This window comes from Aethalodelphis obliquidens, unplaced genomic scaffold, assembly GCF_003676395.1.
Source record: "Aethalodelphis obliquidens isolate GAN/ISIS:26980383/991018 unplaced genomic scaffold, ASM367639v1 scaffold22, whole genome shotgun sequence".
Classification (NCBI taxonomy): Eukaryota; Metazoa; Chordata; class Mammalia; order Artiodactyla; family Delphinidae; genus Aethalodelphis; species Aethalodelphis obliquidens.
Window position 1 is genome coordinate 14,381,789 of NW_020837966.1, and position 14,559 is coordinate 14,396,347.

The following is a 14,559-nucleotide window of genomic DNA, read 5'->3' on the forward strand; positions in this document are numbered from 1 at the left end:
GCACTCCTGACGGCCTCTTTCTGCCTCCGTCATGTATTAAAATTCCCTTCGGGAAGGGCTCCGATCCTTATCAGTGAGAAGTTCCACTGCTCTGGGGCCCCGGGGAATTTGTCTCGTCCATCCCACGGTGTGACACCAGGGACCAGAGGTGGTCACGGTGGTAAAGGTTCAACCTATCGGCCCTCAAGGATTTGTTTCTTAACAAGGTGCCCAGCTCGGGGCGAGGGGCGTGCGCTGTGTGCTTCTGAGAGTAGCAGAAGAGAAGAGAAATAACACACAGGGAACCCTCCCCGTGGGCAAGGCTCTGGACATCAGCTCCAATGAGTATTTATTATAATTCGCTAACGCGTCATTATGCCCATGTTCCAGAAGAGGGAAAAGAGGCACAGAGGTAAATAACTTGTCCAAGGACACAGTCCCCATAAGGGGCAGAACCAGAACTCAAATCCAGGTCTGCTTGCTACCAAATGTGCGTTTTCCCCAGTACCCGCTACTGCATCCATAAAGGGCAATCCGTGTCTTTACAACTCCCACACCCAGGAAGGCAGCGCTGCCATGGAGAGCTTGGGACAGGAGTTAGACTGAGGACTGCAGGCCCAGCTCTCCCATGTACTAGCTGTGCAATTGCAGCCAGGTGCCCAGGCCTCGACTCCTCCAACCGTCTCAAAAAGGTAGAATGTCCATAAGGTGTGGACGGCTGGGCACAGTGGCCAGCTACACGTGTCAACATTCCTGCGTGCATTAGCGGGAAAAAGGAGAGAAGGCACACACAGCAGAGAGAGAGCGCAGAGGAGTGGGTGAGGAGCCTCCTCCTGTCCCTAAATTCAACAGGAGCTCAGGGGAGGGAGAAAAGGCAGGTTGGGAGGGGAGAAGGGAGGCTGGGCTTGGAGGGAGTGTGGGTTTGGACAAGGGGTCTGGAGGAGTTAAGAGGAAATACCCGGTACCTAGAGAGAGAAGACTGGTGCAGGACGAGTGATACAGGAGAGAAACACTGCACTTCCTGTCCTTTTAAAATCTTCGGTGGAAGGCTGTGGGTTGAGATGAGGGGGGTATGGGGATTTAGGGCAGTGCAGCTTCAGGGTTAAATGCACAGCTCTGGGAATCAAACAGATCTGAGTTCAGCTCTCAGCTTTACCAACTAGGCAACACTGCAGAGGTTTATTTAACCTCTCCGAGCTTCCATTTCCTCCTTTGTAAAGTGGAGAAAATAACTGTAAAGGAAAGAATTTAAATCAGATAGAACTGGTGTCAGGGTGAAATGAGGCAGTCTTCCCCAAAGTTTGAGTGTGGTGCTGCTGTGATGACTGCGGCCGTTGGGACTCGGGGAATTTATTTTTAAGACTAACCAGCATCCCCAGTGAAGGACAGGTGCAAGTCAGATGCTCTCAGCTCTAGATCTGGGTGGGGTTTACGTTCCAAAAAAGCACCAAGTAGAAGGGGGATTAGAAGCCGGAGGTCAAGGGAACCAAACCAAATGAAAATTGAAAGGCTGTCTGGGGAAGGAACCAATGGAAAAAGAAAACTAGAGAAAATAATGCAGAAAAGGCTCATGGGAGCATCTACTGTGCCCCAAATTTATGGCAGGGCCAATGATTTTGGAACCATAACCTAACATGACCCCCAGGGCCCTGCAGGACCCAGGCGCTGGCCACACACCCCACCCCTCATGCACTCCTGGCACAACGGCCCTCGTCCTCTTCCTTCCTTGGGGGCCTGTATTTGCAGCCTGTCCTGTCCACACCGTTCACATTTGCTTGATCTGATCATCACCATCCTAAGCACGCTGGCTCCGTTCTCACCCCTCCAAAATCACAAAAGAAGAAAATCCTCCCGAGACCCTGTCCTACGCCCCCTTAACACTTACCACCAGTGAGTCCTACTGGTTTCCTTGTTACCCCTAGGTCGTGCCCCATCTTAACGTGAGTCCTGTGAGAGGCGAGGTTTGTCTGCAGCGCCAGGATTGGGGGAGAAGGGGAGCAGCATTTAAGGGGCCGTCGAAAAACTCTGGAGCCAGGATAAGAATATCTGAATGCAGTGTTTTTTAAATATCAAAGTGAACACAAAAAACGAAATTCATTAAGAACAGAGTATCTAAGTTTTCACACCAAGACGGGATTGGCAACAGTGCCGGGTCAAGCCAGACTGGAGCCTGGGGCAAAGGAAAGGTGAGTAAAGCTGATCGTGACTTTACCAGAACTTCTGGTATTTTGTCGACCATGGGGTTTCTTGGGCATTCATTGTGATGTTTTAAATACTGCATTAAGGTATCGTTTATCTCAAATGCTGAGTTTTTAGAGGCCCCTTAAATTCTGCACCTGAGGCGAATGCCTCATTTGCCAGCCCTAATCCTAGCCCTGTATGCCTGTCTTATTCACTCCTGTGCTCCCAGCAGCACAGCAGTGCCTGGCTCATACTAGGTATTCGAGGAAATGTTAAATGAAAGCTTGAATAATGCCAGAAGAAACACCTCAATTTGTTTTTGTCCAATTCTAAAAGAAACCACTAAGCTCTGAGACTCAACATGCAGAAGCTGAATATCATAACCACAAGCATTAAAGGCAGCCTGGATCAGGGGAAAGCACTGGGTTATGAAGCAAACCGGTTCCTTGATGGACTGCGTTTATCATCTTGGGTGACTGTGATGGCCTGAACTGTATTCCCTCAAGATTCATATGTTGAACTCCTAGCCCTCAGTACCTCAGAATGTGACTGCATTTGGAGAAAGGGTCTTGAAAGAGGTCATATGGATGGGTCCTAATCCAATATAGCTGGTGCCCTTTTAAGAAGAGGACATTTGGACACACACAAGAGGCACCAGGGAAGTGCACATATAAAGGAAAGGCCACGTGAAGAGGTGGCAAGAAGGTGGCTTCAGTGGAAACCAACCGTGCCAGGACCCTGCTCTTGAACTTCCAGCCTCCAAAACTGTGAGAAAATAAGTTTCCGTCCTTGAAGTCACCCAGTCTGTGGTCTTTTTGGCAAACTAACATAAAAACCCACTCCAAACTTCCCTGCCCTGACCACTGGTCTGTTGACCCTATGGGAAAATAATGATCCTGGACAAAGTATTTCCAAGAGCCCCTTCCAACTCTGATCTTCCTTTAACTTTGGAAGTTGAAACCTTTTTAAAACAGACATGGAAATCATAAACGCCATCTTGGAGAATCTGGAGATGGCGGTAGGGAATGCCAGTATTTTACAAATTGCACCATCTGATTAAATTTCCTTTAGATAAATCATCAACAATGGAATCGAAGAATAATAAACAAGGACTTTTATCAGTTACATATAGTAAGTAACATATGTAAAGCACTTAATAATCTCTAAAAAATATCTAACAATAGAAGCACTGGGTGAATGATTTATGGAATATTCATGTGTAGTAGTTTTACACAAAAATTGAAATGGGATAGTAAAAACCTTTTAATTTACATGACAAAGTAGTCAAAATGTAAGGATAAGAAAAAAAACAGACATAATACCACAATATAAACACAGCTTGATTCCAGAATTTTAAGTGTAGAGGTGTATATTTTTCACTAAGTGTTCACAATGGTTAGGTCTGGGTGATAATTCTAGTGATTTTCATTTGTTTTTACATATTTCTACAGTTTACAGATTTTCTGCAGTGGGTATGCATGGCTTTTCTCTAAAGTCCCCGTGGAACTAAAATCCTCATAACCCTAACATCCATGTTAAAAGCAGAATTCTTTACATTAAAAAGAAGAAGAAGAAAAAGTAGAGGAAGAGGAGGAAGAGGAGGAGGAGGAGGAGGAAGAGGAGGAGGAGGAGGAGGAAGAGGAGGAGGAGGAGGAGGAGGAGGAAGAGGAGGAGGAGGAAGAGGAGGAGGAGGAAGAGGAGGAGGAGGAAGAGGAGGAGGAAGAGGAAGAGGAGGAGGAGGAGGAGGAGGAGGAAGAGGAGGAGGAAGAGGAAGAGGAGGAGGAAGAGGAGGAGGAGAAGGAGGAAGAGGAAGAGGAGGAGGAGAAGGAGGAGGAAGAGGAGGAGGAGGAGGAAGAGGAGAAGGAAGAGGAGGAGGAGGAAGAGGAGGAGGAGGAGGAAGAAGAGGAGGAGGAGGAGAAGAAGAAAAGATTGAGGCCTGATTTAAAGGATACTGCAAGAGGCAGCAAGCCTAGAGTTCCAAAGGCAGTAATGTCTAGTTCTCTTTGGAGATGGGAAGAGAAAGTCTACCTTACTATCTATTCCTCTATACCTTGGTTTCCTGGGAAACAGAAGGGGTGGGCTGGCGCAAATGTCCCTGCAAAGCAGGCTGCTCTAGCGCCCTGGGAACTGGGGGAAGTACTAGCCAGGTGTGTTAAACCAGCTGGTCCACCAGGCTTCCCACAAGCCTATACACCCACCATGGACTTGTGATTTCCAGTAACTCCACACCTGCTGGACTGCCCAGGAAAAAGAGGGGGGCTTCAGTGAAGGAGCACTAACTAAGTAGGACAGTTTGTCACTGACAGTCCCTCACAGATGCTCCTTCTAACAAGTTCAGACTGCTGATCCAGGGAAGAGAGCGACGGTGCCATAAGAGAGAATCTTCCCAAGGAGCTCTCCATCCCGCCAACCCCCAAGAAGTTTGGGGAAAAGCACTCACACTTCTTGTAGATTCGGCAAGTCCTCAAAACCAGCAGGATCAATCTCAGAAAGTTTGCTGTGACTCAGGTTTCTGGTAAAAGGAGAGCAAAAAACAAACAAAAAATTCAATCAGTACCCTCAAATTCAGGAATCGTCGACCCATCCCTCCCCTCATAACTGCCCGTATCTCACGCCCTGTTTTAAGTAATCTTATTGATAATGAGATTTACAGCTATACCTCGTCCCCGCTTGGATCCATAAACAAGCCACTGTGAAAATCTCAATTCACTTGAGGTTGGCTAAATCCAAATGGATTTCAATCAATACCATTTTGCCACTTCACAACTTTATAAAGAAATTCTGAGGGAAGCTAACCCTCCTACTTTACACTAGAGCATGCTGGTCCAAATGCTTTGTACCATATCAAGTCCAAGGCTATTCTAAATGGCATTTTTTTTTTTTTTGCGGTACGCGGGCCTCTCACTGTTGTGGCCTCTCCCGTTGCGGAGCACAGGCTCCGGACACGCAGGCTCAGCGGCCATGGCTCATGGGCCCAGCCGCTCTGCGGCACGTGGGATCTTCCCGGACCGGGGCACGAACCCGTGTCCCCTGCATCGGCAGGCGGACTCTCAACCACTGCGCCACCAGGGAAGCCCTAAATGGCATTTTTTAAAATTAATGTTTGACTAAGGCATCAAACACTATCAAGAAGTAGTAAAGGGAAAGAAGGGCTGGAGACTGATCCTTCTTTGGCTAAAAATCCGTGGTCCTCAACCAGGGATGACATTTGGCAAAGTCTGGAGACACTTCTGGTTGTCACGACTGCAGGGAAGGTGGGGGGGGGGGTGCTACTGGCATCTGGTGGGTAGAGGACAAGGATGCTGCTAAACATCGTACAACGCACAGGACAGCCCTTAACAACAGATGATTATCCAGCCCTAAGTGTCAACGCTAACATACAAAGGTTGAGAGAGCTTGGTCTAAACAAGAACTTAAGATGAAAAATCGCTCAGATGTACACTCCAAGTTCAAAGGACCGTTTAAGAAGTGAGCAATGTACAACCCTAATCATAAGGTTTATACGAACACAACATTCCTACCGTCAATGAATAAATATTTCGCGTGATAAGCACACAGGAGAGAGGATCAGTGTCACAGGGAAACATCGGTGTGAACCAAAGGCTCACATGCCAGCAGTCTCCTCGAGATGAGAGCATCCACCACAATTATTCAGAACTACATCTCTCTCCCCTTCATCCCCGACCCCCTTCCTCGGAGGAAGACAAGGACCAAGTCGGGCAATGTTTGATCAGCTGAGCTTCTCAGATCACACCCTTAAACCCAGACCAGCTTAATCTTCCAGGAACAGAATCCACAGAGATGCGGACCACAGGGGCCCTTACTTCTTCTTCTTTATTTATTTTTTTTTTTGCGGTACGCGGGCCTCTCACCGTTGTGGCCTCTCCCGTTGTGGAGCACAGGCTCCGGATGCGCAGGCTCAGCGGCCATGGCTCACGGGCCCAGCCGCTCCGCGGCACGTGGGATCTTCCCGGACCGGGGCCCGAACCCGTGTCCCCTGCATCGGCGGGCAGACTCTCAACCACTGCGCCACCAGGGAAGCCCTGGGCCCTTACTTCTTAACTGTGCACTGTGCCCTGCTCCCTGCCACTAAAATACACCTAGTCCTGTGTATGCCGAAGGGGCTGGCTGACATTTTTCATCTCAGCTATTCATTCCATTGCCATTACTGACAATTAACAAGTACCGCGAATCATGAGTTTAGAGTCTGTCTCTTAAGGGGCCCAGCATCACATTAAGTGCCAGCTTTCTTTGAAGCTTCTTCCAGAGACATTCCAATCAATACTAGGCCAGAGCTGACAGACATTTCACTGTCAACTCAAGACATTCATCTAAATAAAAGTCAAACTACCCTTGAAAATTAATGGCACATCTGTGTTCAGGGCACAGCCTGAATTAAAAGCAATTTGTCCAAGGATTATGATACCATAAAAATTGAAGGTGGTAATTTTTAAAGCACCTATTGAAGTCAAGTGTGAGCTTGTCTGCTCTTAGGAGTATTTACAATGGGATACTTAGAAACCAGCAGGTTAGACTTGGAACAGAAAATCCACAAATGGAGAGAATTCTCTCACGTCACAAAAAGGACTGAAAAGACTGAAATTTTCTTCTATGGTGAGCATATTATCATGACAAAGGCGGGTGGAAATCTCGTTTCTGGGTCTGCAGATACTGTGAGTTTATAATGACTGTGACATTTATATCATCATAGGTAATGGGAGTTGTTGGGCTAAAGGAAGCATGAGAGAAAGACTCAGAAACCACAAAGGCAACAGTAGGAAGGGCAAGCAAGTAATGCGGGTGGTCACCTGCCAGGTGTGGAATGAGGTTGACACAGTAGTGGCCACTCACCCACCCTCCACCTACAGGGGGCATTTGCTCCTATTTCCAGAAACAAGGGTGGTATTGACCAGTCTCCTCCATTTCCAAGAGAGGCTCAATCTGTGAATTTTTATGTGAAATCGTTTCAATTCTTCAAGTATATATATAAATGCAGACCATATTTAGCCCAAGAACCACTGTTTTTCAAGCTCTGATTTAGGTTCAAAATGAATAACTTATTTCTGGCTTGTTATACGTGGCCAGGGCTGGAGCTGGGGCTCACAGGATCCAGGACCCAAGCAATTCCTGGTGGCTCCATTTTGAACGCTCTGGAATGAAATCACTTCCCTCAATTCCCACCCCAGGAGGGTCCACATCCTTCAGCAACTCAGTATTAGAATAAAACCACTTTTGGACTTCCCTGGTGGCACAGAGGTTAAGAATCTGCCTGCCAATGCAGGGGCACGGGTTCGAGCCCTGGTCCGGGAAGATCCCACATGCCACAGAGCAGCTAAGCCCATGTGCCACAACTACTGAGCCTGCACTCTAGAGCCCGTGAGCCACAACTACTGAGCCTGCGCTCTAGAGCCCACGAGCCACAACTACTGAGCCTGCGCTCTAGAGCCCACGAGCCACAACTACTGAGCCTGAATGCCAGAACTACTGAAGCCCGTGCGTCTAGAGCCCGTGCTCTGCAACAAAGAGAAGCCACTGTAATGAGAAGCCCACGCACCGCAACAAAGAGTAGCCCTCACTAGCCACAACTAGAGAAAGCCCACGCTCAACAACAGAGACCCAACGCAGCCATAAATAAATAAATAGAATAAAAAGATTAAAAAAAAAGAATAAAACCACTTTAAATCACAACACCCCTTGGTCCATCTTTCCCTTAAAGAGCACACACAATTTATTTAAATTTCAAAAATGCTACACAAATTCTGCTTTTTAGATAAGGCAGCTTGAGAAAGGGGGCTTCCATAAGCTAGTTGTATCAAGAAACCAGCCAGTAACAGGACTTAACATGGAGATTCTAGGAAGCAGCAACAAAGCTTTAGATACTTGTCAGTGGAAATTTAAGCACTCACTGGGTCTGCCTGGATGCGGTGACTTTTTGACTTTCAATGAACTAGAAAAGCCATATATCAACAACTGAGTGTCTGCAGACTGGCTCTAAGAGTAATTATCCTCTCGAGTGCCTATCAGCCACACAGACAGAAGACAGTGGCTGAGGCTCGGGTCCCTTGGAACAGCTGTGCTTGTGGACGCAGAGCTGCCTAGCTTTTTAGTCTTGAGAAACAAATCCTGGTACAAGCTGCTGATCATCAACTGCTTTATCAGGAAATGGGGAAAATATTTATTCCCCCTGACAAATAAATACAATCTGAAGTCAAATCCTCAGACATTTTCTTGTTTGCTCATTTCTGGGAGGCACACTCCCAGCATAATAATTTTTTTATCGTGGTAAAAATATATATAACACAAAATGGACCATCCTGACCATCTTTAAATGTACGGTTCGGGGGCATTAAGTATATTCTCATTGTGGTGCAACCATCACCACCATCCATTCCTCACTAGAACTTTTTACGCATCTTTTCCAACTGAAATGCCACACTCATGAAGCACTGACTTCCCACTCTCCCCTCCCCCCCGGGGCTGGCCTCCTCCACTCTACACGGTGTCTGTATGAATTTAACGTGGCTCCGTACTTCATAGAAGTGGAGCCATACAGTATACGACCGTGTGTGTCTGGCTTATTTCACTCAGCACAATGCCCTCAAGGTGTGTCCACGTCGTAGCATGTGTCAGAATTTCCTGTTCCTTTTTGTGGCTGAATAGCATTCCATTATTCCATTGCATGCAGGTAAGTATGTATCTCACTCACGTTTTGTTTATCCCTTTAACAGCTGATGGACAGTTGGCTTGTTTCCATCTTTTGGCTACCGTGAATCATGCTGCTATGAACATTGGTGGGGTTTTTTTCCCAGTATAATGAAGTTTTTAAAAAAAAAACCCACAAAAAACCTTTGACTGCCATGCTTCCTGACAACGTCCATTCCTCAATGATTAAGGACATCCATCTACTCAGCCCAAGAACTGTGGAGAGAGGGGTACGAATTCTCATCTCAGGTCTGAAGAACAATCCAAGGGTTAATCGGCGAAAAACCTTTCACGAGGCCTTTCTTTCAGGTGGCGGCTGACATGCACACCAGTCAAAAGCATCTCACTTATTTCTACAGACACGATTGCCCCTTACCAGGCCCGACATCTGAGTGTGTCTTCAGTTGAAGGTTTCAGATTCTCCTGTCAAAACAATTCATCTGTCAGCAGGACAGATGCTGTCAAAAACATTTCTGCACCTTTCAGGAGCAAAGCAGAGGGGAAAGAAACCTCAGGGAATTTAGTTACTGCCAATTGCACCTTTCATTAAACAGTGTGTCAGCCATGGTCATAACATACACTTCCCTTGTTCTTGGCACAAAGGGTGCGCAGATCTTCGAACAATGGAGCCCGGCCGTAGATACCCTTTCTGCTAACGTGCTGAGAGATGACTGTCCAGCCCACCATTTGCCCAACACACAGGAGGCCTCTCGGCAGAGACCAGCTCAAGTCTTAGCCAGGTTTTATCTGCGGCTGAAAAGCAAAGGGTTCAACGGTGCACGACAGTAATCTTTTTGCTGAGCCTTTTTCCTGGCAAGACCCCCTACCCTGATCCCACAGAATGAGAAGAGCTAAGTGTTCAAATAGCTGAGAAATCCCCACTGTTCTGTAAACCTGTGATCTGCAATTCAGCAGCCACTAGCCCTGTGACTACTGACATTTACGCTTTAATTAAGATTACAGAAAATTAAGAATTCAGTGTCTCAGTGACACTAGCCATTTTCCAAATGTCCAACCACCTGCGGCTAGCGGCTACTGTCTTGACTGCACGATGCAGGGAGAGGACATGTCCGTCATCCCTGCAATTTCTATTAATCTAAATCATGGAGTAATCAACAAATATGTCTGAATCATAAAGTAATCAACAAATATTTAAAGTGAAACAGCACGTAGGGAAGACACTTGGACTTTAAAAATAACTTTGACGACCATAGCTTTATAGTACAGTCTCAAGTCAGGGAGCCTGATTGCTCCAGCTCCGTTTTTCTTTCTCAAGATTGCTTTGGCTATTCGGGATCTTTTGTGTTTCCATACAAATTGTAAAATTTTTTGTTCTCATTCTGTGAAAAATTACAAAACAGGTATAGAGTTACAGATGTAGAAAACAAACTTATGGTTACCGGGGTAAGGGGGGGGGAGAGGGATAAATTGGGAGATTGGGATTGACTCATACACATTACTATATATAAAATAGATAACTAATAAGGACCTACTGTATAGCACAGAAAACTCAATACTCTGTAATGGCCTATATGGGAAAAGAATCTAAAAAAGAATGGATATATGTATATGTATAACTGCTTCACTTTGCTGTACACCTGAAACTGACACACAACACTGTACATCCATCATAGTACAACCAAAAAAATTTTTAATAAAATAAAAAATAAATTTGAATTTCCCAATAATTCAAGAGCTTTGTTAAACACGTGGTGGCGGAGCGGCACGGATCTCAGCCGACATCCTCTAGACACACACAGTTCTTAACCAACTCCGACAGAGGAGAGAGCTTTGAGAACTCGATCCACAAGGAAGACGCTCTTATAAAAAAGAAATGCCCTCTGAACGTAATTCTATAGGCTTAATCAGTATTTACATAATCTGACCAGCATCTTCCTGGATGACAACCAGAACCACATATTACAAACTTGGCAAACGCCATTCAAAGCTGGCAAACAATAATTCATTCATTCCTTGCAAGTTGAGGGATAAAAAGTTCCGTTTACTTCTGAGTAAGGTGTGGTGAGCAAATAACCCCAGTATCATTAGACAACGTCTTTAGCACTTCATCCTCAAAAACAGGCACGGCTCACAGACCCCTGACCGTACAGGCCGAACCTCTCACGGGGAAGGAAGGTGCAATGCATGGCTGTATTTTTCAACTTTAATAAGAATAATAATTCAGAGTGGAAGGAACTGGTCCCAAATCTGTGACAGGCATTCCCTGGGGAAGGAAGTTTTCCCATTCAGTTTGGTTTCCAGGCCCGTCTATTTCCCAGTACTCAGCCCTGTCTGGGCTCCTGAACGGCACAGGAGTTTGCATGTTTTACCTTTCAGATGTTGGCTAAAGTGAAGAATACAGCCGGAAAGAAAAGTGTGAAGCAATCCAATGACCCAACTGCTGAGCACATGGGGCACACATGACTAGCCTGGGAACCTCTTCTTTCTTGGGAAACTGTGGGCTTCATCTGTACGTCTCTACTTGACCTCACACTGTGCTATTGGTCGTCCATTAAAAAAGGAGTCACCAGCCTAGGTCTAACTGGGAAAAAGTGATGGGTCCTTTCAAATTTCAAGGGGTGTGAATGAGGAAGAGCATGTGACTTGTTAAAGTTATTTAATCCCTTAAGCTTTTAAGGCTGTTTCTGCTGCATTTTTACCTTCTGAGGAATTACACATCAAGTTCCAATGAAATCACCACACTGTGTTCCCTAGGCCCACGTTATAAGGTTTTACGAGAAGAGATTTCTTTTTAAATCTAGGATATCAGATGTCCTTATCTTTTTTTTTTCTGTTGCAATGTTTTTCCCCCTCATTAACCAAAAGCCACAACTGAATGGCCTATTCATACACATTAAAGGCTTACACTGAGAATGATAAAACTGTATCTTAAACTGGAATCACTCCTCTGACATCGTCACCCAAGAATTCCCACTCAGAAGGTAGTTCTGTACTTGTCTTTCTTCAGTAAGCTGATCAACCATATATTGCCTAAACTGAGGCTTGGAAAAAGAAACACATTCAGCAAATAATCCAATGTAAAATCACTTGATAGCAACTCAATACGTACAGCTCACCTTGAGAGCTTTTGGTCACTAACGCTGAACAAAGTCAGTAATGAGTCCGATTTTTGAAAATGTTACACAGATAATTCTCTATGCAAATGAGGCTTACAAGCAACTCAAAAGAAGAAATAATACACACTAGCCATTATACAAACCCCAGAGTCAGTCACTCCTTAAAATCGGCTTTAGAAATTGGTGTGGGTCTCTGAATTCTGATGCTTAAGACATTGTTTGAGAGAAGTCAGCCGCGTGTGCCTCTGTAATCCCGCCAGTCTTAAATGTGCTTCTCTGCCTTAATATCTCACACATCTCACCTGGGCCTGTTGGTTGATTTGAATGGAGGTTTAAGTCTTTGTCCTACAGCACCCAGCAGATGTCAAATTTGCCAAATATTTATTGAGTGTTTGTCTACAATCTGCAATGCACTTAGGTTAAATTCTAATACAAATCAGGATAAGATCTAGTCCTTGACCTTAAGGAGTTTACAACCTACTGGTCAGATAAGTCTCTGGACCAAATAATTGCAGCCAAAGGCTGTGACAGGGCAAGCATCTTGGGAATGATGGACCAGGAGTTGCAAACTGGCAGCTTTTGGGCCAAAGGTGGTTGCAGGGAAATTTCTTTCTGAGTGAAGAGTGTTTGGAGAAACCTAAAGTTTTTAGCAAATAATAAAAAGTTTCAGCTTCTCTTGAAATTACAGGCATACCTCAGAGATACTGTGGGCTCGGTTCCAGACCACCGCAATACAGCGAATATCGCAATACTGCAAATCGGACAAATTTTGTGGTTTTCCAGTGCATACAAAATTATGTCTTTACACTATACTGTAATCCATAAGTGTGCAACGGCATTACGTCTGAAAGAAGAATGGACATACCTTAATTATAAAATAACGCTGTTAGAAAAACGGTGCCAACAGACTTGCTCGAGGCAGGGTTGCCACAAACCTTCGATTTGTGAAAAAATGCAATAAAGTGAAATGCAATAGAATGTGGGCTGCCTGTCATCACGGGGCCGGCACGCTGACAGCACACTCAGCTACATTCATTTAGCAAGGACCCCGGCTGACCACAGACCTCACCACTGCTACTGTCTCCCCCAGCACCTCTTCACTCATTTGCAGTATCTCCCTGGCCCTGCAAGCATCTGAGTTTGTCCTCCTGGCGTGGATCCCACGGAGTCCAGGTGATGTTCAGAGCAGGGAAGACCAACTGCGATGAGGAAGGTTTATCAGAAAACGCAAGACCTTAGCTAAACCTGGAAGAACAGTAGAAGAACAGCATGGTTTTTAAGGACGTGTTTCAGGAAACAAGGCCAGAACAGTACAATAAGGCACGGAAGGCATGAATCTTAAAAAAAAAAAAAAAAAAAAGCCAAGTCAGGACCTCCTAGAAAGGAGAGGGGCAAGACAGGAATTGTCTTAGGGCAAAGTCGCGAAGAGTAGCCCCACGTTTGTCAGATATACAACCTAGCAGGCAGTTAAGTCAAGGGTTACACAAACCTTAGCAAACCCCAGTGCCAGGTCCACCATGAATGTTAATCTACAGGGTCATTAAAGCTGATCCCCACAGGAACAGAATATCTCCTTGTTCATCTACTTCAAGTTTTGAGCCAAACAGTCAAGGGGCCCACCACCACTGAAAGTAATCAGCCTTTGCTTTCCACAACAGCCCTTAAAACAGGAGACCTCCGGATCCGTTTTGCCTGCCCAAATCTTAGTTTGGCTAAAGAGAGACAAAGTAACTGGACATGATAAGGCTTTGTTATTTAAGCAGTCTCATGTTTGATTGTGGAGGATGTACGGGGGAGAAGCCCACAAATTTCCCACCACAGTCATTCATGAAATATGGCCTGTGCATCACGGACCCTTAAAGATTTAATTAACTTCATTAAGAAGAGGTACTCCAGCCGATGCAGCGGCCGCAGCTCTGCAGTTTTTTTTTGGCGGGGGGGACCTTACAAACAAAGAGAATTTAGGCACAGAATAGCTGCTGGCCACAGGCTGAGCCTCCCACACACCTGTCACAAAGAGACCGCCCCCCAGGACCACCCCAGCAGGGAAGAGGCACCTACAGCCATCATTTGGCTTTGCTATTAGAGAAGTGGCTTTGCAGAGACTTGGAAATGGGGAGGGGAGGGGACAGGAGTCTGGTCACCTGCTCTCTACTTTATCACCTCTGAAGAGGGATCACCAATTCACCCTTTCAGACAGTCCTTAAGCTCTCTAGGGCTTTCCAAAGTCATCAGCCCCTTGCCAGGCACCATCCCACACATAGCTGAATCCTTCCCTCCTCAAGCCCAGCCACTCTGCACAGCAGAGGGTGGTGATGCCTCAGATGCAGGTGCTCCCACCCCTACCAACCTCTCCTTGTCCTAAGGCACTAGGGGCTCCAGTGAGGGAAGAGGGCTGATCAATCAGGACCCAAAGGGGACAGACGTGCGCCAAGAACGCATGCTCACCTCCAGCAACACACTTAGAGGCTGGAGTGCCTTCAGTTAAAAACAATGGAGGAGAATTTTCCTAAATGAAAACCATGCTCTACTGAGGCAGGAAACGGAGGCTCTTGCTTCTGTTGTAGTTAAAACAAGTCGGGCAAACGGGACAGGAAGTGAGGGACACATTAATCCAGTG

The 14,559-nt window shown here is 45.9% G+C and overlaps 1 protein-coding gene across 1 annotated transcript in view; it reads right to left on the reverse strand.

The window, feature by feature from the left end:
* The window catches only part of LRIG1 (leucine rich repeats and immunoglobulin like domains 1), a 120,845-nt gene that overhangs the window by 75,784 nt on the left and 30,502 nt on the right, over positions 1-14,559 (reverse strand). The window contains exon 2 of the mRNA XM_027121337.1: positions 4,601-4,672. Within this exon, the coding sequence (XP_026977138.1) occupies positions 4,601-4,672 (72 nt within the window). The remainder of the gene's footprint in view (positions 1-4,600; positions 4,673-14,559) is intronic.